The following is a 23,954-nucleotide window of genomic DNA, read 5'->3' on the forward strand; positions in this document are numbered from 1 at the left end:
GAACGCACATTTTTCATGTGATTCATGAATATGTATATCTAGTTATAAAATTTATATAAATGTATGCCAAAAATGATGTCAATGCGAAAAAGATTAAGATGATGTTTTTGTGGAATCAAATGCATTAGGAGGTAACTACTCACAATTGTCATCATTATAGGAGATGGAACACAAATGATTAAAAACAACCGAGTTCGAGCTTAACTTGATGATTACAAACGAGTCAAGTTTGAGCTCGAGCTCAAAATATCAATCCAAAACGATTTCGTTTTAATCTAAGTTTAATTAATTTTGACTTATTGAGCTATCTTGCGAGCTCAACTTGGCTCGATAAAGCCAGTTCGTGAGTAAATAACCTGAGCTTAAACTTGACTCATTTATTAAACGAGTTTCATAATTTGTCCCAAGCTCGGTTCGATAAGCTTATCAAACGAACTCAAGCGAGCTTTTATCTAGTCGAGTCTTGACCATCTTCCAAACAACTCGACTCATTTAATTTCCCATATATTTAGCATAAGTAACATGTTATGTCTTTACGTAGTAGACTATCCATCAAATAGTGACACTATTTCTTCTGGAAAGTGCAAAGCATTAGAAAATCTAAGGCTCTGTTTATTTTCTGATAATAAATGACTTTTATATATCTACCTATAGTTTATTATGAGTCTCTTATATGGCACAGCTCAAGAATGGGGTGAATTGGACTTTCAAAAAATTTAACTTTTAAAATCACAAATCAGAATTCTAAAGTAGTGGAATTAGAAAGTTTTTATGAGAGTTAATTATTATAATTAGAACTTCCTTATAAAGTTTATAGAAAGACTATAACACTGAATATAACTCAGATTCAGATTTCTTTGAAATATAGTACAATAAGTTAGAAGTGGAGAAATCATAAATAGAAGTCCAGAATTCTATTAATTCCACAAAGGTGGAGCTTTTACACATTCAGAATTAGAATAATATCAACAACTTTGCATTTTTGAAATCATAAACAGATGTGTAAGTAGAATAAGTGCAATCAAGCAAGACTCAAAATTAAAACCGGTAAAAAAAGTGAAAACCGGGCAAAAACCGGTGAACCGGATCGATTGTTACTACCCGATTCAAATTAAAAAAAAAAGTCACTTTTCCTGTTGCTTTCTCTAAGCTTTCTGCTTCTCTTTTCCGTCAATTTTTATGTCCCAGAAGATGAGGAGATAGAGAAAAATTTTAGCTAAATATTTTGCTTGATTTTGCATAAGAAACTAATGGCTTAATGGATCTATTTTCAATATCCACATCTTAGGCTGCTCTTATGTTATGATTTCAAGTCGCAAAATTTGTGCTTGTAACAAAATCTCATCTCTATAAGCCAACATTTTCAGCAAGTAAAGAAAGAAGTTTAGGCAAACAAAACAAGCCAGTTTCTTTCACCAAGGAGAATACCATATCAAATTGAGAAAACTTATTCTTCGCGCTTTCGTCCTGAATCAATTAAATATATCGTCTTTGATATACCTAAAAATGGAAAACTAAATGAAGCATGAAATATAAAAAGGAATGAAGTCAGAATGTTAAAATACAACACTCCTGGAGAAAGTACAAGAAGCTTTTTCTTGGGGCCAAGATTCATCTTTTCTTCTAAACTTTTACGAATAAAATCTACTTGTGTATCATCTTCACTATCACTATCACTATCACTATCACTGTCATTATAGTAATAAACAGACTTTTGCTTCAGGTTGACAATCCTTTTATCCATTATTTCTTGGCTGTTCTCTAACCCCTAATTATTTGTTAGTCAATTGGAGAACTGTTGTTTTACATGCTTATATAGTAGTATATGTGAATTGATTTTTCAATATCGAAACCCCTAATCAAACCAACAACTAAGAACAAATAACTGAAATAATTGACTAATTCAAAAACTCAATTTGTGGAAAGTGCTCAAAACTTGAATTGATTTTTGGAAGCATACCCTTCATTGATGTTTTTATTGTTTAAATACAGAAAGGAAGTATAACAGCTTCCTACATCAAAGGAGCACTACTTCAACATGGAGGAACACCCTCCTCAACAAAAAACATGAAATGGAAAGTGGAGGAACACCCTCTTACAAAACAGGAAATATTCAAACCAACAACTAAGAACAAACAACTGAAATAATTGACTAATTCAATAACTAAAATCATTTTTGCTAATTGTTCTTTTTGTATTATTTCAGAATAATGAAATAAAGAAAGGTTAGAAGATGCGTACCCGAAAAGGTTACAACCTTGTGATTCCAATCGCACAGTATGAATCTGAGTGATGGCCTTTTGGATCATAAAAGCAGATTTAGTTTGCAATATAGCTGTTGATTAATGAAATTTGGTGTGCTATTGCCGTCAGCTTTATTTTGCTTGTGAGACTTTGTTAGAGTCCCGGGCTATGGATCTGGTTATGGGGCGATTGGTTAGAGGTGTGGTAGGTGTTTGGGTGTTTCGGTTAGGGTTTTTCTTGTGGCGACCTATGGTGTTAGGGAAGTCAGGCTCTAAGGAGGGAACCTGTAAACCTCTTGAGACTTGAAGTGCTGAAAACTTGAATTGATTTTTCGAAGCATACCCTTCATTAATGTTTTTATTGTTTAAATACATAAAGGAAGTATAACAGCTTCCTACATCAAAGGAACACCCTCCTCAACAAAAAACATGAAATGGAAAGTGGAGGAACACCCTCCTACAAAATAGGAAATATTCAAACCAACAACTAAGAATAAATAACTGAAATAATTGACTAATTCAAAAACTCAATTTGTGGAAAGTGCTCAAAACTTGAATTGATATTTCGAAGCATACCCTTCATTGATGTTTTTATTGTTTAAATATAGAAAGGAAGTATAACAGCTTCGTACATCAAAGGAGCACTACTTCAACATGGAGGAACACCCTCCTCAACAAAAAACATGAAATGGAAAGTGGAGGAACACCCTCTTACAAAACAGGAAATATTCAGACCAACAACTAAGAACAAATAACTGAAATAATTGACTAATTCAATAACTGAAATCATTTTTGCTAATTGTTCTTTTTTTTATTTTTTCAGAATATTGAAATAAAGAATGGTTAGAAGATGCGTACCCGAAAATTTGTGTTCGAGACCGATCAACTCCCATTTTTGCTGGATGTTTTGTCTCCAAATGCTTCCAAAATGATCCGTAGCCGCCCGCTAGTTTAAATTTATAAGATTTTCCACAATAATTGCAAATTACATCGAACATTTTCTCACCTTTGAATTTTTTCGTGAAATGAATGGTGAATATGTTGGAACTTTGTCTTGCTCTTCCAACAATTTGTGCACGTTGCTCCTGCTCTTGCTCTTCCTCTTCTTGTAATTGTTCATTATTAAATTCAGATTCTTGAGTTGGAATTTCCAAATTTTCATTTGGATATCCCTCAAAATTAAATTGGTTGGGAGTGAAATCAAAGATGTCGTTTGTAGGGATAGATGAATATTGTGTTTCTCCAATCTTTCCCTTGCCCTTACCAGAATTTGAGTTTCCTTCACATGCCATTATATGATAATAAGATATAATTTGGAAAATTGAATAAAAAAATTAGAGAGAATAATAAGTGAGATTGTAGAGTAGAGAAGAATAATATAGAGTAGAGTGTAGTATAGTGTAGAGAGAGTAGAGATTTTTTTATGAGGAATTTATAAATAAAATGAAATGAGGTATTTAATAATAAATCCAAAAACTTATTTTTTCAAAAATACCCTTGAAACTAGCCTTTATGTAGCCATCTATAGTTGTTGGGAGGGGTAATTAAGAGATTTCACAAAAAAAAAATTTTAAAAAAACTGACAGTTTCTAACTGGCTAGAATCGCCAGTTCGAACCGGCCGGAGAACCGGCGGTTCCAACCGGTTTGTGGAACCGCCGGTTTGCGGTTCCAACAAAACTGGAACCGGAACCAAACCAAAAATCTCCGGTTTTGGTTCCGGTTCGGACCGGTTTCCATTCCCACCGGTTTCGGTTACGGTTCGGGACCGATTCGAACCACCAGTTCCGGTTCCCGGAACCGTAATATGGCCACCCCTACTTAGCCGGGTGATGTCTGGACCAGATTTAATAACACTGATTTGGACTAAAGTGAAATCACTGCTATCTGTAACTTCTTTCTACTTGGCGGCGTCGTAGCAAGCAACTCATATTTAAGTCTCCCTTTTACAGACGTTATTGAAAAACCCTAGGCCCTCTTTCCTTTTATTCATTTTCTCTTCCGCCGAATACAGTAACGAGACAAGAGAGAACTCGGTCCCAACTCCTTAGTCATCTAGTCGCTTCCCATCACGCTCAAACGAAAGCATTGATAAAATCCTGCTATATCCGCGTTTGGTGAGTAAGGAATTTTCTTTGATTTTGTTTTCAGTTCTTATTATTCAGTGGTTTTAAAATCGAATTCAGTGGTATAATAGTTCTTTGATTCTTGCTCCCAAATTTATGATTGTTTTGTTATTTTCAGTTGAAGTTAGAAACTTGTGATTCCAATCCCACAGTATGAATCTGAGTAATGGCCTTTTGGATCGTAAAAGCAGAGTTGGTTTACAATATAGCTGTTGATTAATGAAATTTGGTGTGCTGTTGCCGTCAGCTTTATTTTGCTTGTGAGACTTTGTTAGAGTCCCGGGCTATGGATCTGGTTATGGGGCGATTGGTTAGAGGTGTGGTAGGTGTTTGGGAGTTTCGGTTAGGGTTTTTCTTGTGGCGACCGATGGTGTTAGGGAAGTCAGGCTCTAAGGAGGGAACCTGTAAACCTCTTGAGACTTGAAGTGCTCAAAACTTGAATTGATTTTTCGAAGCATACCCTTCATTAATGTTTTTATTGTTTAAATACAGAAAGGAAGTATAACAGCTTCCTACATCAAAGGAGCACTACTTCAACATGGAGGAACACCCTCCTCAACAAAAAACATGAAATGGAAAGTGGAAAAACACCGTCCTACAAAACAGGAAATATTCAAACCAACAACTAAGAACAAATAACTGAAATAATTGACTAATTCAAAAACTCAATTTGTGGAAAGTGCTCAAAACTTGAATTGATTTTTGGAAGCATACCCTTCATTGATGTTTTTATTGTTTAAATACAGAAAGGAAGTATAACAGCTTCCTACATCAAAGGAGCACTACTTCAACATGGAGGAACACCTTCCTCAACAAAAAACATGAAATGGAAAGTGGAGGAACACCCTCTTACAAAACAGGAAATATTCAAACCAATAACTAAGAACAAATAACTGAAATAATTGACTAATTCAATAACTGAAATCATTTTTGCTAATTATTCTTTTTGTATTTTTTCAGAATATTGAAATAAAGAAAGGTTAGAAGATGCGTACCCAAAAATTTATGTTTGAGACCGATCAACTCCCATTTTTGTTGGATGTTTTGTCTCCTAATGCTTCCAAAATGATCCATAGCCGCCCGCTTGTTTAAATTTATAAGATTTTCCACAATAATTGCAAATTACATCGTACATTTTCTCACCTTTGAATTTTTTCGTGAAATGAATGGTGAATATGTCGGAACTTTGTCTTGCTCTTCCAACAATTTGTGCACGTTGCTCCTGCTCTTGCTCTTCCTCTTCTTGTAATTGTTCATTATTAAATTCAGATTCTTGAGTTGGAATTTCCAAATTTTCATTTGGATATCCCTCAAAATTAAATTGGTTGGGAGTGAAATCAAAGATGTCGTTCGTAGGGATAGATGAATATTGTGTTTCACCAATCTTTCCCTTGCCCTTACCAGATTTTGAGTTTCCTCCACTTGCCATTATATGATAATAAGATATAATTTGGAAAATTGAATAAAAAAATTAGAGAGAATAATAAGTGAGATTATAGAGTAGAGAAGAATAATATAGAGTAGAGTGTAGCATAGTGTAGAGAGAGTAGAGATTTTTTTGTGAGGAATTTGTAAATGAAATGAAATGAGGTATTTAATAATAAATCCAAAAAATTATTTTTCCGAAAATACCCTTGAAACTAGCCGTTATGTAGCCGTCTATGGTTGTTGGGAGAGGTACTTAAGAGATTTCACTAAAAAATTAAAAAAAAAACTAACAGTTTCTAATGGCTAGACCCGCCGGTTCGAACCGGCCAGAGAGCCGGCGGATCCATCCGGTTCCGACCGGTTTGTGCAACTGCCGGTTTGCGGTTCCAATAAAACTGGAACCGAAACCAAACCGAAAATCTCCTGTTCCAGTTCCGGTTTAGACCGGTTTCCGTTCCCACCGGTTTCGGTTACGGTTCGGGACCAGTTCGAACCACTGGTTCCGGTTCCCAGAACCGTAATATGGCCACTCCTACTTAGCCGGGTGATGTCTGGACCGGATTTAATAACACTGATTTGGACTAAAGCGAAATCACTGCTATCTGTAACTTCTTTCTACTTGACGGCGTCGTAGCAAGCAACTCATATTTAAGTCTCCCTTTTACAGACGTTATTGAAAAACCCTAATCCCTCTTTCCTTTTATTCATTTTCTCTTCCGCCGAATACAGTAACGAGACAAGAGAGAACTCAGTCCCAACTCCTTAGTCATCTAGTCGCTCCCCATCACGCTCAAACGAAAGCATTAATAAAATCCTGCTGTATCCGCGTTTGGTGAGTAAGGAATTTTCTTTGATTTTGTTTTCAGTTCTCATTATTCAGTGGTTTTAAAATCGAATTCAGTGGTATAATAGTTCTTTGATTCTTGCTCCCAAATTTATGATTGTTTTGTTATTTTCAGTTGAAGTTAGAAACTTGTGATTCCAATCGCACAGTATGAATCTGAGTGATGGCCTTTTGGATCGTAAAAGCAGAGTTGGTTTACAATATACCTATTGATTAATGAAATTTGGTGTGCTGTTGCCGTCAGCTTTATTTTGCTTGTGAGACATTGTTAGAGTCCGGGGCTATGGATCTGGTTATGGGGCGATGGGTTAGAGGTGTGGTAGGTGTTTGGGTGTTTGGGTTACGGTTTTTCTTGTGGCAACCTATGGTGTTAGGGAAGTCAGGCTCTAAGGAGGGAACCTGTAAACCTCTTGAGACATGAAGTGCTCAAAACTTGAATTGATTTTTCAAAGCATACCCTTCATTAATGTTTTTATTGTTTAAATACAGAAAGGAAGTATAACAGCTTCCTACATCAGAGGAACACCCTTCTGAACAAAAAACATGAAATGGAAAGTGGAGGAACACCCTCCTACAAAACAGGAAATATTCAAACCAACAAATAAGAACAAATAACTGAAATAATTGACTAATTCAAAAACTCAATTTGTGGAAAGTGCTCAAAACTTGAATTGATTTTTGGAAGCATACCCTTCATTGATGTTTTTATTGTTTAAATACAGAAAAGAAGTATAACAGCTTCCTACATCAAAGGAGCACTACTTCAACATGGAGGAACACCCTCATCAACAAAAAACATGAAATGGAAAGTGGAGGAACACCCTCTTACAAAACAGGAAAAATTCAAACCAATAACTAAGAACAAATAACTGAAATAATTGACTAATTCAATAACTGAAATCATTTTTGCTAATTGTTACTTTTGTATTTTTTTTTCAGAATATTGAAATAAAGAAAGGTTAGAAGATGCGTACCCGAAAATTTGTGTTTGAGACCGATCAACTCCTATTTTTGTTGGATGTTTTGTCTCCAAATGCTTCCAAAATGATCCATAGTCTCCCGCTTGTTTAAATTTATAAGATTTTCCACAATAATTGCAAATTACATCGTACATTTTCTCACCTTTGAATTTTTTCGTGAAATGAATGGTGAATATGTCGGAACTTTGTCTTGCTCTTCCAACAATTTGTGCACGTTGCTCCTGCTCTTGCTCTTCCTCTTCTTGTAATTGCTCATTATTAAATTCAGATTCTTGAGTTGGAATTTCCAAATTTTCATTTGGATATCCCTCAAAATTATATTGGTTGGGAGTGAAATCAAATATGTCGTTTGTAGGGATAGATGAATATTGTGTTTCTCCAATCTTTCCCTTGCCCTTACCAGAATTTGAGTTTCCTCCACATGCCATTATATGATAATAAGATATAATTTGGAAAATTGAATAAGAAAATTAGAGAAAATAATAAGAGAGATTATAGAGTAGAGAAGAATAATATAGAGTAGAGTGTAGCATAGTGTAGAGAGAGTAGAGATTTTTTTTGTGAGGAATTTGTAAATGAAATGAAATGAGGTATTTAATAATAAATCCAAAAAGTTATTTTTTTGAAAATACCCTTGAAACTAGCCGTTATGTAGGCGTCTATGGTTGTTGGGAGGGGTAATTAAGAGATTTCACAAAAAATTTTTTTTAAAAAAAACTGACAGTTTCTAACGGCTAGAATCGCCGATTCGAATCGGCCGGAGAACCGGCGGTTCCATCCGGTTCCGATCGGTTTGTGGAGCCGCCGGTTTGCGGTTCCAACAAAATTGGAACCGGAACCAAAACGAAAATCTCTGGTTCCGGTTCAGACCGGTTTCTATTCCCACCGATTTCGGTTACGGTTCGGGAAAGGTTTGAACCACCGGTTCCGGTTCCCGGAACCATAATATGGCCACCCCTAGTTAGCCGGGTGATGTCTAGACCGGATTTAATAACACTGATTTGGACTAAAGTGAAATCACTGCTATCTGTAACTTCTTTCTACTTGACGGCGTCATAGCGAGCAACTCATATTTAAGTCTCCCTTTTACAGACGTTATTGAAAAACCCTAAGCCCTCTTTCCTTTTATTCATTTTCTCTTCCACCGAATACAGTAACAAGACAAGAGAGAACTCGGTCCCAACTCCTTAGTCATCTAGTCGCTCCCCATCACGCTCAAACGAAAGCATGGATAAAATCCTGCTGCATCCGCGTTTGGTGAGTAAGGAATTTTCTTTGATTTTGTTTTCAGTTCTCATTATTCAGTGGTTTTAAAATCGAATTCAATGGTGTAATAGTTCTTTGATTCTTGCTCCCAAATTTATGATTGTTTTGTTATTTTCAGTTGAAGTTAGAAACTTGTGATTCCAATTGCACAGTATGAATCTGAGTGATGGCCTTTTGGATCATAAAAGCAGAGTTGGTTTACAATATAGCTGTTGATTAATAAAATTTCATGTGCTGTTGCTGTCAGCTTTATCTTGCTTGTGAGACTTTGTTAGAGTCCCGGGCTATGGATCTAGTTATGGGGCGATTGGTTAGAGGTGTGGTAGGTGTTTGGGTGTTTGGGTTAGGGTTTTTCTTGTGGCGACCTATGGTGTTAGGGAAGTCAGGCTCTAAGGAGGGAACCTGTAAACCTCTTGAGACTTGAAGTGCTCAAAACTTGAATTGATTTTTCGAAGCATACCCTTCATTAATGTTTTTATTGTTTAAATACAGAAAGGAAGTATAACAGCTTCCTATATCAAAGGAGCTCTACTTCAACATGGAGGAACACCCTCCTCAACAAAAAACATGAAATGTAAAGTCGAGGAACACCCTCCTACAAAACAGGAAATATTCAAACCAACAACTAAGAACAAATAAAATAACTGAAATAATTGACTAATTCAAAAACTCAATTTGTGGAAAGTGCTCAAAACTTGAATTGATTTTTGGAAGCATACCCTTCATTGATGGTTTTATTGTTTAAATACAGAAAGGAAGCATAACAGCTTCGTACATCAAAGGAGCACTACTTCAACATGGAGGAACACCCTCCTCAACAAAAAACAGGAAATGGAAAGTGGAGGAACACCCTCTTACAAAACAGGAAATATTCAGACCAAGAAGTAAGAACAAATAACTGAAATAATTGACTAATTCAATAACTGAAATCATTTTTGCTAATTGTTCTTTTTGTATTTTTTTAGAATGTTGAAATAAAGATAGGTTAGAAGATGCGTACCTGAAAATTTGTATTTGAGACCGATCAACTCCTATTTTTGTTAGATGTTTTGTCTCAAAATGCTTCCAAAATGATCCATAGCCGCCCGCTTGTTTAAATTTATAAGATTTTCCACAATAATTGCAAATTACATCGAACATTTTCTCACCTTTGAATTTTTTCGTGAAATGAATGGTGAATATGTCGGCACTTTGTCTTGCTCTTCTAACAATTTGTGCACGTTGCTCCTGCTCTTGCTCTTCCTCTTCTTGTAATTGCTCATTATTAAATTCAGATTCTTGAGTTGGAATTTCCAAATTTTCATTTGGATATCCCTCAAAATTAAATTGGTTGGGAGTGAAATCAAAGATGTCATTTGTAGGGATAAATGAATATTGTGTTTCTCCAATCTTTCCCTTGCCCTTACCAGAATTTGAGTTTCCTCCACTTGCCATTATATGATAATAAGATATAATTTGGAAAATTGAATAAAAAAATTAGAGAGAATAATAAGAGAGATTGTAGAGTAGAGAAGAATAATCTAGAGTAGAGTGTAGGATAGTGTAGAGAGGGTAGAGATTTTTTTGTGAGGAATTTGTAAATGAAATGAAATGAGGTATTTAATAATAAATGCAAAAAATTATTTTTCCAAAAATACCCTTGAAACTAGTCGTTATGTAGCCGTCTATGGTTGTTGGGAGAGGTAATTAAGAGATTTCACAAAAAAATTAAAAAAAAACTGACAGTTTCTAACGGCTAGAACCGTCGGTTCGAACCGGCTAGAGAAACGGCGGTTCCGATCAGTTTGTGCAACCGTCGGTTTGCAGTTCCAACAAAACTGGAACCGGACCCAAACCGAAAATCTCTGGTTCTGATTCCAGTTCGGACGGGTTTCCATTCCCCCGGTTTCGATTATGGTTCGGGACTGGTTCGAACCACCGGTTCCGGTTCCCAGAACCATAATATGGCCACCCCCACTTAGGCGGGTGATGTCTGGACCGGATTTAATAACACTGATTTAGACTAAAGTGAAATCACTGCTATCTGTAACTTCTTTCTACTTGACGGCGTCGTACCAAGCAACTCATATTTAAGTCTCCCTTTGACAGACGTTATTGAAAAACCCTAAGCCCTCTTTCCTTTTTTTCATTTTCTCTTTCGCCGAATACAGTAACGAGACAAGAGAGAACTCGGTCCCAACTCCTTAGTCATCTAGTCGCTCCCCATCACGCTCAAACGAAAGCATTGATAAAATCCTGCTGTATCCGCGTTTGGTGAGTAAGGAATTTTCTTTGATTTTGTTTTCAGTTCTCATTATTCAGTGGTTTTAAAATCGAATTCAATGGTATAATAGTTCTTTGATTCTTGCTCCTAAATTTATGATTGTTCTGTTATTTTCAGTTGAAGTTAGAAACTTGTGATTCCAATCGCACAGTATGAATCTGAGTGATGGCCTTTTGGATCGTAAAGCAGAGTTGGTTTACAATATAGCTATTGATTAATGAAATTCGGTGTGCTGTTGCCGTCAGCTTTATTTTGCTTGTGAGACTTTGTTAGAGTCCCGGGCTATGGATCTGGTTATGGGGCGATGGGTTAGAGGTGTGGTAGGTGTTTGGGTGTTTGGGGTAGGGTTTTTCTTGTGGCGACCTATGGTGTTAGGGAAGTCAGGCTCTAAGGAGGGAACCTGTAAACCTCTTGAGACTTGAAGTGCTCAAAACTTGAATTGATTTTTGGAGGCAAACCCTTCATTGATGTTTTTATTGTTTAAATGCAGAAAGGAAGTATAACAGCTTCCTACATCAAAGGAGTACTACTTCAACATGGAGGAACACCCTCCTCAACAAAAAACATGAAATGGAAAGTGGAGGAACACCCTCCTACAAAACAGGAAATATTCAAACCAACAACTAAGAACAAATAACTGAAATAATTGACTAATTCAAAAACTCAATTTGTGGAAAGTGCTCAAAACTTGAATTGATTTTTGGAAGCATACCCTTCATTGATGTTTTTATTGTTTAAATACAAAGAGGAAGTATAACAGCTTCCTACATCAAAGGAGCACTACTTCAACATGGAGGAACACCCTCCTCAACAAAAAACATGAAATGGAAAGTGGAGGAACACCTTCCTACAAAACAGGAAATATTCAAACCAACAACTAAGAACAAATAACTGAAATAATTGACTAATTCAAAAACTCAATTTGTGGTTGTTTGGACCTGAACCCATGAGAATAACGGGTGTAGACTTGTAGCAGTTTGGTAATAGACTTTTATTCGAATCGTTTCCATGAATGTTTTGGTGAAGGAATTCCCTGAAACTTTTGAAAGGAAAGGATGTTTTTCTTTGTTTTTTGGTTCGGGGGTTCAGTTAGTATAGCTCAGATTTCGTACAGAAGTAGGGATTATATTAGTCAGTTCCATAATGGTTTGGATTTTGTGAATGACAAAAGATTGTCGTATGGGGCAATTTTTATTCCGTTGCTATTCCGTTCCTATCTTCTGTTTTTCAATTATATAATAGTATTTTACAAAGAAAATAGAGAAAAGATAATGGCCTGAATTTGCATTGATTATTATGATTTTGCTGCTTCATGTGTTGAATTTCATGCCACGAAATTTATTCCCTTCTTTTTATAGTCTGTTATCATGTTCATAGCGGACCTCTTTTTCCATGGGTTTATGATTTTAGGATTATATTGTTAGAACTTTTTGAATGGCTTTTTTGAATGAATATATTACATCATAAATCAAATGTTTTGTTATTCCAGAACTTGGGTGATCAATCACAATGCAGTCTGGTGAAGCCCCTTCTTCAATGGAAGTAGAAAAGGTTATAGATGAAACATCTTCGCCGGCGAAGCCAAAGTTTGAGCCTTTAAAGGCTCATGAGATGTCTGATGGTCGAGTTCAATTTAGGAAGGTTTCGGTTCCACCACATAGGTATTCACCTCTCAAGAAAGTGTGGATGGATATTTACACTCCTATATATGAGCAAATGAACATTGATATCTGTATGAACCTCAAGGGTAGAAAGGTTGAATTAAAAACCAGATCTGATACACCAGATATTAGTAACCTGCAGAAATGTGCAGATTTTATACATGCCTTCATGCTAGGCTTTGATGTTATAGATGCTATTGCACTACTGTGATTGGATGAACTATATGTAGACTCTTTCGAAATCAAAGATGTTAAAACCCTTAGAGGTGAGCACTTGTCTCGTGCCATTGGAAGACTCTAGGGTAAAGGAGGCAAAATAAAGTTTGCTATTGAGAATGCTACAAAAACAAGAATTGTGATAGCTGACACTAAAGTTCACACATTAGGATCTTTTCAAAACATTAAAATTGCTAGAGATTCTCTGTGCAGCCTCATTTTAGGGTCTCCTGCTGGAAAGGTATACTCGAAGCTTAGACAAGTTACTACTAGATTGGCTGAGAGGTTCTGATAATTTTATTTGTCATTATAGCTCCATTTGAGATTTTATGTGCTGAATTTTTGTGATTTTAACTGTCATTTGCATTTTTGTTTTGGTGGCCTTGTTGCCACTTGCTGAAACGATTCATTATAAAGAATATCAAATGCCATTTGTTGTTTTCAGTTTTAATTAGATTTGATAATGCTTTTGATTCAGCGCCTTTTTTTTTCAATCTTTTATTGCTTCTCCCATTACTACTACTGCTACTCTGATTACAATAATGCCATGTTTGGTATGATGTAATCAACCATGTAATGGAATGAGGATTACATTACATGACTGACTATATTGTTTGGTTAGATTTTTTCTGGACAATGTAATGTAATTGAGATTACATGTGTAATCCTCATTACTTAATTTAATGTAATATTCATTACATAAAAAAAATACATATATTGCCCATTGCATCAATTACATGTATTATTAATTACATCAAGTTACTCCAATAAAAACTTTACCATTCAAGACTATTTAACACTACCACCGCTCCACCACCACCACCATCACCACAGCGCCTTCACTACCATCACTGTACCGCTACCACCATCACCACAGTGCCATCACTACCACCACCATTTAACCACTACTCTACTACTTATACCACCATCTCCACCACTGCTCCACCACCACCACCATTGCGCCACAACTACCACAACCCTCACCATCACCTTAACCACCATCACCACTATCGGTCTACCACCACCACTGCTCCACTACTCCCATCACTGCTCCACCACCTCAACCACCTTCACCATTGAGCCACAACCACCACAATCCTCACCATCACCTTAACCACCACGACCACTATCGCTCTACCACCACCACCGCTCCACTACTCCCAACACTGCTCCACCACCTCAACCACCTTCACCACCATCACCACCACCGTGCCATTGCCGCCGCCACCACCGCTCCACCACTCTCATTACTGCCTCAACCACCACCACCACTACTGCTCCACCACCTCAACCACCATCGCTCCTCTCAACCACCACCACTCACCACCACTGTTGCTCCATCATATTACCACCACCTCACCATCGCTCCACCACCATCACCATTGCTCTACCTCCATCTCAACAACCACCATCGCCTCAACCACCAATCACACCACTATCACCACTCCACCACTACCACCACTGCTCTATCACCTCGACATCATCGCTCCTCCACCTCAACCACCACCACTGCTCCACCACATCACCACCTTAACCACCACCTCAACTACCACCACCATCACCATTGCTCCACCACCTCTACCTCAACCACCACCATCACCTCAACCATCATCATCACCACCAGTGCTCTACCACCATCACCACCACCACAACCATCAGTTTGCATTACTGCTACCACCACCTCAATTACTCTACCGCGACCACCACAACCACCACTCTGCCACCTCACCACATAATAAAAATTATATTTTGGTGTGTAATATGCAACACAGAAAAAAATATATTTTATTATTTTATTTTATTATAGGAATTAATGAGCATAATAGAATGAAAAATCACTAAAAATATCAAAATACCCATAATTTTATATTGTAATTTAATTTACTCAATGAAAATATATGAAAAAAAAGTTAATTTCTAATGACTTAATTAACTTTATTTTGTTATATTACATTAGGGGTGAGCATTCGGTTCGATCAATTCAGTTAATTCGGCCAATTTGGTTTGGTAAATAAATGTTCGATTAAAAAAATTAAAATTTCGGTGATTGGTTAAAAATTAATTTAACCAAATTAATCAAATTAATTGACTCTCAAAACTACGTCGTTTTGGTTAAGCAGATAATAAAATTAAAAATTAAAAATATTTTAGTTTTTATTTTGATTAAATAGTAATTAATAACTTCGGTTAATTTTTATTTCTGTTACAATCGGTTAATCATATATTTCAATTAAATTCGGTCGGCTAATTAAGTTTTTATTTTCCTTAACATTGATTCAGTTAAGAATCAAAATTAATTCAATCAAATGATTCGGCTAAGTTCGGTTAAAAAATTAATTTGGTTAAATTTGATTAAGTAAAAAAAATTTAATCAATTTATTTCGGTTAAAAATTTTATTCAAATCGACCGAATAATCATCCCTAAATTACATTTTTTTTTGCTTACCTTCTTTAACTTTTTAGTTCAAATAAATTTATAAATCTAAATCACCTTTAATAACTTAATATAATGAATAGTTTTGACCTCAGATATTTCTTTTGTATTAATAATGACGTGGTAGAGTGGTGGTGGTAGTGGTGGTAGTGGTGGTATAGTGGTGTTTGAGGCGGTGGTGGTGGTGCTATGGTGGTTGTGGTGGTGGTGAGGTTGGTGGTAGTGCTGAAGTGGTAGCAGTAGTGGTGGTGGTAGTGGTGATTGGTGGTTATAATGGCGGTGGTGAAGGAGGAGTGTGGGTGGTAATTACATTACATTATATATTTACAAACAACATAAAAATAGAATGGTGATTACATTCCATAAATTTTATCAATTATATTACCAAACACAGTGATGAAATTTTAATTACATTCCATTCCATTCCATTATATTTTTCATTGCATTACATTTTTTATTACATTACATTATATCCAATCAAATATAGCCTAAGTAAAACCTATGAATAGATTAAAATATATATTATGTTTTACCTAATTGACAAAACAAGTTCCTTTAATATATCCTCATATTTTTTTAATTCAGCCTATTTGGCATTTTTGTTTTTTTTTCATAGGACAATACTCTTTGTTCTCTCAAAAATTTTAATCTAGATATAATCCTCATTTACATCTTTTGACTAATAATTTCAATTTATGGAAATTTCTTTCTTTATTAGGTATTGGAATTCTTTTTACAAATCTCATGTTGTTTCCTGCAATTTTTTTAGATAAACTTATGGTTTATGCTATCTATATAAATATATAATTTTAAAATATGGATGTTGATGTGGCAAATGCAACATTTTATCTTTTCTTTTTATAATTAATCTTTTTTTTTTCTAAATTTAATAAGCATTATGTTTTTTTTATTGAATAATGAGTTACAAATTAATGAAATCTAATGGAGTTGTAATGGATTCCATTATAATTGATCTTTTGTTTTGCATTTAGTAAACATTAAGTTTTTTTTAATAAATAATAGAATCATATATCTGATGGATCAATATAATAGAATTATAATTAATAAACATTAATTAAATAATTAAGTTACAGTAATATTATGGTGAACTAATTAATATAATTAAAATATAATTTCAATTCACTAAAATTTATTACATTGAAATTAAATCTTCTTATACCTTATTTAATTATATAAAATTAATAAGTATTTCAGTTAAATATATGAAAATTCTAAAGGGAAAAGTAAATAATTCTTTCAGTTCAATTACATAAGAACCATGTAATTTCATCTTTCATCGTTTAATTAAATACATTAGCAAATTATTTAAATTAAAGCAAAATAAATATAAATCATAATAATTTTTTTTAAAATTATCTATTCAAATCAATTAAAAAATATAAAATTACACAATCCCTCCATGGCGAGTACATAACTAGTTGGGATTATATTGCACATAAAAGCTACATTTGGTTGCATAGAGAACTATCCATAAGTGGGAGTTCAATGTGTAGTTGAGAAAACCATTAATTAATGTCATGAATCTCCTAAAAATTGACTTAATTATCACAGATAAATTAAAAAGAAGAATCAAGAAGTACGAGTAAAGTTCTTTCCAAACATTATTTACATGTAAAATATATGCAATTCATATATAATTAAGGAGATGGCATTATTACAATATAAATAATGTAGAAAATGCAAATTATATAATAATGTATGTAAAAAGACAGAAGACTATAATTACATAACATTGAAACTTTCTGCAGTTCAGTCCAGTCCCCATGAATATGGTAGCCGCAACAGAAATTGGAAATAAGCAAATGAGAACAAGAAAGTTTCAAAAATTTAAATCTCATTGTTATGATTGTATTGGGAAATTAATTGCATACCAACATGCATAAATGATAGGCCAAATGCATAAATTTGATATTGTATTTTCGACGATTATTTTTGTAGCCCCTGAATTTTGTGGAGAATCCATCATAACTCTACACTTTTATATCAAAATGCCATAAGAATAATTGACCAAAGTTCAGGATCAAATTTATGCATAGGTAATTCATTCAATTAGTGGGTGGGGTCTAAAAAGGCAGCAATAAGAAGAGCATGTGTAATACTTAAAACCTAAAAGAATTCTCGCTTAAATATTGTAATATATGTACAGTCTGTTGGACAAAATTATCTGTTTTAATAGTAGTTAGCTGTTTTTGTAGCATTTAACTATTAGCCATTTTAGTAGCTTTTCATGAAACTCTAAAAGCTAAATGTTAAATATATTAACTTTTTATAAAATGCTACATTAATCTTTAAAAACTAGTTCAAACATTATATTAGTGAACACTATAAAGTTAAATTGGATAGTAACTAACAAGTAGTTTATTTACCTTAGTTTGTAAAAAACTCATAAGCATGTAGAGGCAGCATAACTTCCCATATATGGACACACTAGTTTTCTGCTGGATAGGAAGAAAAAGATTTCCTTAATTTCAATGTAAGAGCTAAACTTTTGACACAGCAAATGACAAAAAGTAAAAAACAAGATGATTTTATAGTTAAAAATATGAGAGTATATCATAATTGAAATTAGGCTTATGCTGAAAATTTACTTGAGTTCTAAAGTGACCCTTCATTACTTTAAATATATCTAAACAAATTCAAAATTAATTTTTTCATCAGTTTAGTCCTTAAATTTTTATTTTTAGATCAATTAGTTTCAATTTTTATTAAAAGGAAAATTATATTAAGTAAAGAATCATAAATACACTCTTTTATTCTATTTTATTTTTTTCAATTTTCCCAAATCATAAAGCCTGATATTAAATGTCATATAGTTAATTTAAACTTTAATTAATCTAAATAAAAATTAAATGAAGGGAGAAATAAGATTACTTGCACCTAATCATCATTGTCAAGCGAGGATTGAATGTTGTAGCCATCAACAATAACTTGAGGAATATGAGCAATTTTGGACCAATCTTCACCCTTTTCACGTTCACATCTTTCTCCCAATGCAGAACAATTTTCAATCTTCAGTTGTTGAAGAGAAACTATATCTTGCAAGCATGCAGGTAATTCTTTAAGATTAGAACAATCTCCAAGAAGTAAGTTTTGTAGAGTGTGCTTGGATCCTTGGAGAAGCCAATATGGAAAATTCACTAATTTTGGCAACTCTACAAGTGTCAAATTTTGAAGGCTGAGTTGATTGAAATCTTCCTCATCCACCATGTCCAAATCAATATTTGCACAACCACCAATCAAAAGAGTTTTTAGTGAACTCAGACATTTTATTCTTGGAGGCAAACAAATTAAACTTTTACAGTCTACAATAATTAGTTTTCGAAGTTTGCTAAGACCTTGCATATCGTCACACGAGTATTTTAGATTTTTACATTCACCAATGAACAAAACTCGAAGAGATTTCAAGCATCCAATTCCATTATTTAACAACCACTCCTCTTTTGTTGACATTTGTAAAAATCTAAGACTGATCAAGTACTTTATATTAGTGGGCAACTCTTCAAATCCTTGACAAAGTAACAAAGCTTGTAAATTTTGCAACTTGCAGATAGAATCGGGGGCTTTGATAATCTTAGAAGTTCCATGTAAATGGAAAAATCTCAAATGCTTTAAAGTGCCTATTCTCTCTAATGGAATATCTAATTTCAAATGACCTAAATCCAACATTCGCAAATATTGAAATCTTGACAAATTTACGTCCAACATTAATTTGCTATTAAGATCCCTTTCCTCACTCATAAAAACAATTGTTCTTGCATGGTCTAATCATTGTAAAATCGTGGAGAGATCTTGAGGAAGTGAAGCGTTGTCAAGAAATAACAAATGTCGAATATTTTTGGGGATTTGTCTAGTGCTAGAGGTCACTATTGAATATTCATTTTGTGTCAATGATAATGCAAGATCATGCACTAAATCATGCATTTTACACCGATATATCCATAATAACTATCCTCGAAATCTTGAAAAAAGCACTTAGATGCTAACTCCTTCAAATAACGCAAACCCACATCTTCCAATTCCTCATTTTCATTCATCGATCGAACAAGTCCATGTGCTATCCAAACTTGAACTAATTAAACATCACTATACACATGGTCCTTTGGATAAAGTGAACAATAAGCCAAACATCTTTTCAAGTCAGATGGCAATTCATCATAACTTAATTTTAAAACATGTAAAATGCCATTTTCCCCCTGCTCCAATTTCCATAACTCATTGTCTCTTATAGAATTCCAATAATCTTCGTCAGTTTTTGAAAGAAGGAGAGAAGCCAGTGTCTTCATAGCTAAGGGAACTCCTCTACATTTTTTCACAATTCCATCCCCAATTTTCAACAAGTTTGGATAGCGTTTCTCTCGGCCTTTTGTAAATGCAAATTTAGTAAACAAAGCCATAGACTCATCATGAGAAAGACCTAACAATTCATAAGCAGGAACAGAACCCACGATAGAGGCAACTTGGTTACTACGAGTTATTACCAAGATTTTACTTCCATTGCCACCCATATACAACAATTCCTTCAATTGATTCCATTTCATGGAGTCATTGTTCCATACATCATCTAAAACAAGCAAATACTTCTTCTCATCAATGGTTTTCCGTAGGACTTTTGTTAATTGCTCCATTTCCAAATTGCTCAAGTTTTCTGTCTCAAGTCTCATACCATTGGTTGTCGATTTAATAATTTTCTCTATTAATATTTTTATATCAAAATCTTCTGATACACAAACCCACATTTTAAGTTCAAATAATCTCTTCACTCGATCATCATTGTAAATCAGTTTAGCAAGTGCAGTTTTGCCCAAACCTCCTATTCCAACAATTGGAATAACAGATATTTTCCCATCCTTCACCAAAAGTTTGATGATGTTTTCTTTATCTGTGTCTCTTCCAATGATATCAGAGGCTTGCATATAGGAGTAGGTCATCTCCCTTGTCCTATGCATAAAGTATCTATTTTCATGTTGTTCATTAAGATGAAATTAAGCTCTATGACTTGCAATCTCATCTAATTTTTCTCTTATTTGCTTTATTTTCCGACCCATTTTAAAATGAAATGCAAGTGGATTAGAGGATGAAAAGAAGCGGCCAACCTGAAATTCAAATAAGCATAATATAAATTTAGAGAAAGAAAGAGGGTCGAGTTTAGTGAGTTCAGATTGCAGATGAGTAGGGTTATTCATTTGATTAACTATTAAAGTGATTGCCCTAAATTATATTGAATGGAATATCAATTTCAATTTGTAACTTAAGAATACCCGATCTTTAATTTATGTAACAATAAAATGTCTATGAACGTAATTAAGTATTTCTGCTAATCGGAATGTCACATCTTTGACAAATAGCAATTTTTGAATGGGATAATGTAATTTTTGATGTTTGACATGCATTTTTCTTTTTTCAATTTGGTGTCTACTGATGAAGTAGAAAGTCAAATTGTCTAGTGGGACGAATGGAGGCCCACATATGCCTATATATGGCCTAACTTTTAATCTATGTAAGTTATCTAACGTGGTAAATATGATTAGATTATTGATTTATAAAAGAAAATTTATAAAAGAAATTGCAATCTTATGAATAATAGTTAAAATTTTGATTTCTATTTTCTTTCTAAAATAAATGATAATAAACTTTATATATATTTATCTATAATCTACATATATAAAATCTATATCCAGAATATATATAAAAGTGGATTGAGAGGTCAACATTGGGAATTATAATTAGTATGTAGTTAGGGAATTACATATTTCCTGACAATAAATAACTTTTATATGTCTATATTTATAATATAAATTTATAACTATAATTAATATATATAAAAGCAAAAATGAGTGGGGAATATTGTGATTGTCAAAAACGCTCATTCTAAGTTTATCGATTGAAAAAAAATATCATTAAGGATTTTAATTTTATTAATTGCTTAAAAAAATAAAGATACTTTAATTTTGATTGATCATATTAATTTTCTATTTAAATCTAAATTCTATTGAATAAATAAAATTGTATTATATATTATATAAGGTATATATTAAATGCCGTAAGAAGTTTTAAGGATTTTAATTTTATTGATTGAAAAAATAAAGCTAATTTAATTTTGAATGGTTAAATTATACTATATAAGGTACATATTAAATATGGTAAGAATACAATACATTTAGTTATTATTTTTGATAAATCTTTATTTTAATTAGTTATAATTATTTCCTACAAGTAACCTCTATATATATATATATATATATATATATATATATATATATATATATATAATATAAAATTATGATATAATACGTTACATTAGCAAACCATGTAATATATTGAAATAATTTTTTTTTCTCAAAAACAACGACCATAAAATTAATTATAGACTTATAGACTTTAGCGAAAAGTAAAAAAAATATAAAATTATAAATGATGCTCTAAAATAATGATTATTATATTAATTATTATAATAGCTAATATTAATTTCTCATATTTTAAAAAATTAAAATCACGAGTATATGTAATAAGTACTAATGTGCAATTCAACAAAAACTATTTATATAAAAAATTATAATATGTGAAATGTAACTTTTTACGATTCATTCAGCATCATATAATAAAAAATTAAATATTGATCGAGAAATATACAATTAATAACCTTCTTCAAGTTTAACAAAATTGACCTATCAATGTCTAAATTTTAAAACTAATTAATAACATAGATCTTACTAAATAAAGAGACTTAGACAGCGAAGTTAAATATTTTATAATTGTAATATAATTATAGAAAAATTAATGATAAATAATTCATTTTTTATTTTCAAACTAAATGGTTATCCATGCTATTGAAAGTTCTCTTCTAAATTATATGACCTTAAATATTTATTTATACAAAATTGTGAATTGAAACCCAGTTATCGTTGCAAAATATTTATTTTTTACCGACTAATTGGAGAACACAGAACTAGCTTAGCTTTTTTTATTATTTTGTATACAAGAGAAATAAATAATAATAACTGAATTGAATTGATTGTATAATAATTAAAATAAGTTAATGCAAAATGTATATTTATTATAGTATCATAATATTGATTTTAAAATTTTACAATAAAAAAAATTTTGTATTTTTATTATTTTATATATGTCAAACAGGTGACAGTTTCGGGTCTAGTTAATGGATCGGGTCTTTGAATGAGGTCAACAAGTTAACCTACTAAGTTAACCCACAATTGACCCTTACCAGAGTTGGGTCATTCAGGTTTGGACTCAGGTAGAGTTTAGACGGATAGATTCAGGTTGGGTTTTACAAATTGGGTTGAGATATGGTAGAAAGTTATGTATTCTAAATTTCTTTTGGATATATTAAAAGCCGAATGGACTGAAATAATATTATGGACTACACAGCAGGGGTAACTCTTTCCTTTAAATAATATTCACTAAAAACTCGAGACCTCTAACTCCCTACATTTTCTATAAAAAGTAGAAAGACCAATCATACCACACTTGATTGGAGAAGTATTGTTAAACTGGCAAGTAATACTAATTGAAATTATTATTACATGTTCATAAGCATAAGTGTGTCTTTCTGTAATTTGATTCTATTGCCTTTTGTTTCTAGTTACTAACTGCTGACTAGTATTTTCTCACGCCATTAAGCTAGTGCCTGGCAGTTAAAAACAAAAAAAAAAATCTGCCAATATCGAATTTCTACGTTATCGATATAAAGTCTGAAAATTATATATATGAAGGAGAATGATTTATCTATATTTGATGTATGGATCCATCCTATACATCAAATCAATTATAATTTTTTGAACAAATGAAAGTATTTTGTTAGATAGCAATTAGTTAAGGAGTTAGGTTGTTTCTATTTTTTTTCTATCTTACTCTCTATTTTCTCTCTTCCCAATCACTCTAGTTAGGTTGTTTCCTAACAATTGGTTTTATATCACTATTTATACTCTTATAACGGCCACATCTTATTTACAACTCAGTATCCTAACATATTTCTAATCATACACGGAGATAAAAGAATAAAGAGTAATCATTTAAAAAAAAAAAAACCCTTTTAATAATCTAGGCAAATCTTATCCTGTCCTATATGAAGAGTAAAAACAATTAAGAGGCATGTACCTTTTTTCTGGTGCTTCCATATAATTTAAGCACTTCCCTTCTCTGTCTCGCACTCTAATTCATCAAGAACATCTTCAGCATCATAAAGGGCGTCTTTAAGCTTAGCTAACCAAAGGCGCAACTCGCAGTTCTTTGCTTGCTTCTCCTCTGCATCCAATAGCACAGCTTCTATAGTTGACAAGATATCCTCAAGCTTTTTCACTTCCCCTTCAAAACCCCATGCAAAACAGATCTCTTTGTAAGCATTAGAAGCTAGCTTTTCCAATACTTTTTCGGCTATATTTAAAGCAAATGACTCTATAGCCATGTCTTAATTTTGTGTTTGAAAAATTATAAAGTGGGTTTCGGTTTCTGAGAA

General features: G+C 33.1%; 1 protein-coding gene and 1 pseudogene across 1 annotated transcript; one reads left to right on the top strand and one right to left on the bottom strand.

The window, feature by feature from the left end:
* Nucleotides 1-12,564: 12,564 nt before the first annotated feature.
* LOC105642093 (uncharacterized) lies at nt 12,565-13,445 on the top strand. Its single transcript, XM_020682462.3, is given in 1 exon segment — nt 12,565-13,445. A coding segment is annotated over 1 exon segment (660 nt). The 5' UTR covers nt 12,565-12,658; the 3' UTR covers nt 13,319-13,445.
* A 4,913-nt stretch (nt 13,446-18,358) lies between these two features.
* Nucleotides 18,359-23,928, bottom strand: LOC149497617 (putative disease resistance protein RGA1; annotated as a pseudogene).
* Nucleotides 23,929-23,954: the final 26 nt, after the last annotated feature.

Source organism: Jatropha curcas, chromosome 3, assembly GCF_041381405.1.
Source record: "Jatropha curcas cultivar XTBG-Jc1 chromosome 3, XTBG_Jcur_1.0, whole genome shotgun sequence".
In the NCBI taxonomy this organism is placed as follows: domain Eukaryota; kingdom Viridiplantae; phylum Streptophyta; class Magnoliopsida; order Malpighiales; family Euphorbiaceae; genus Jatropha; species Jatropha curcas.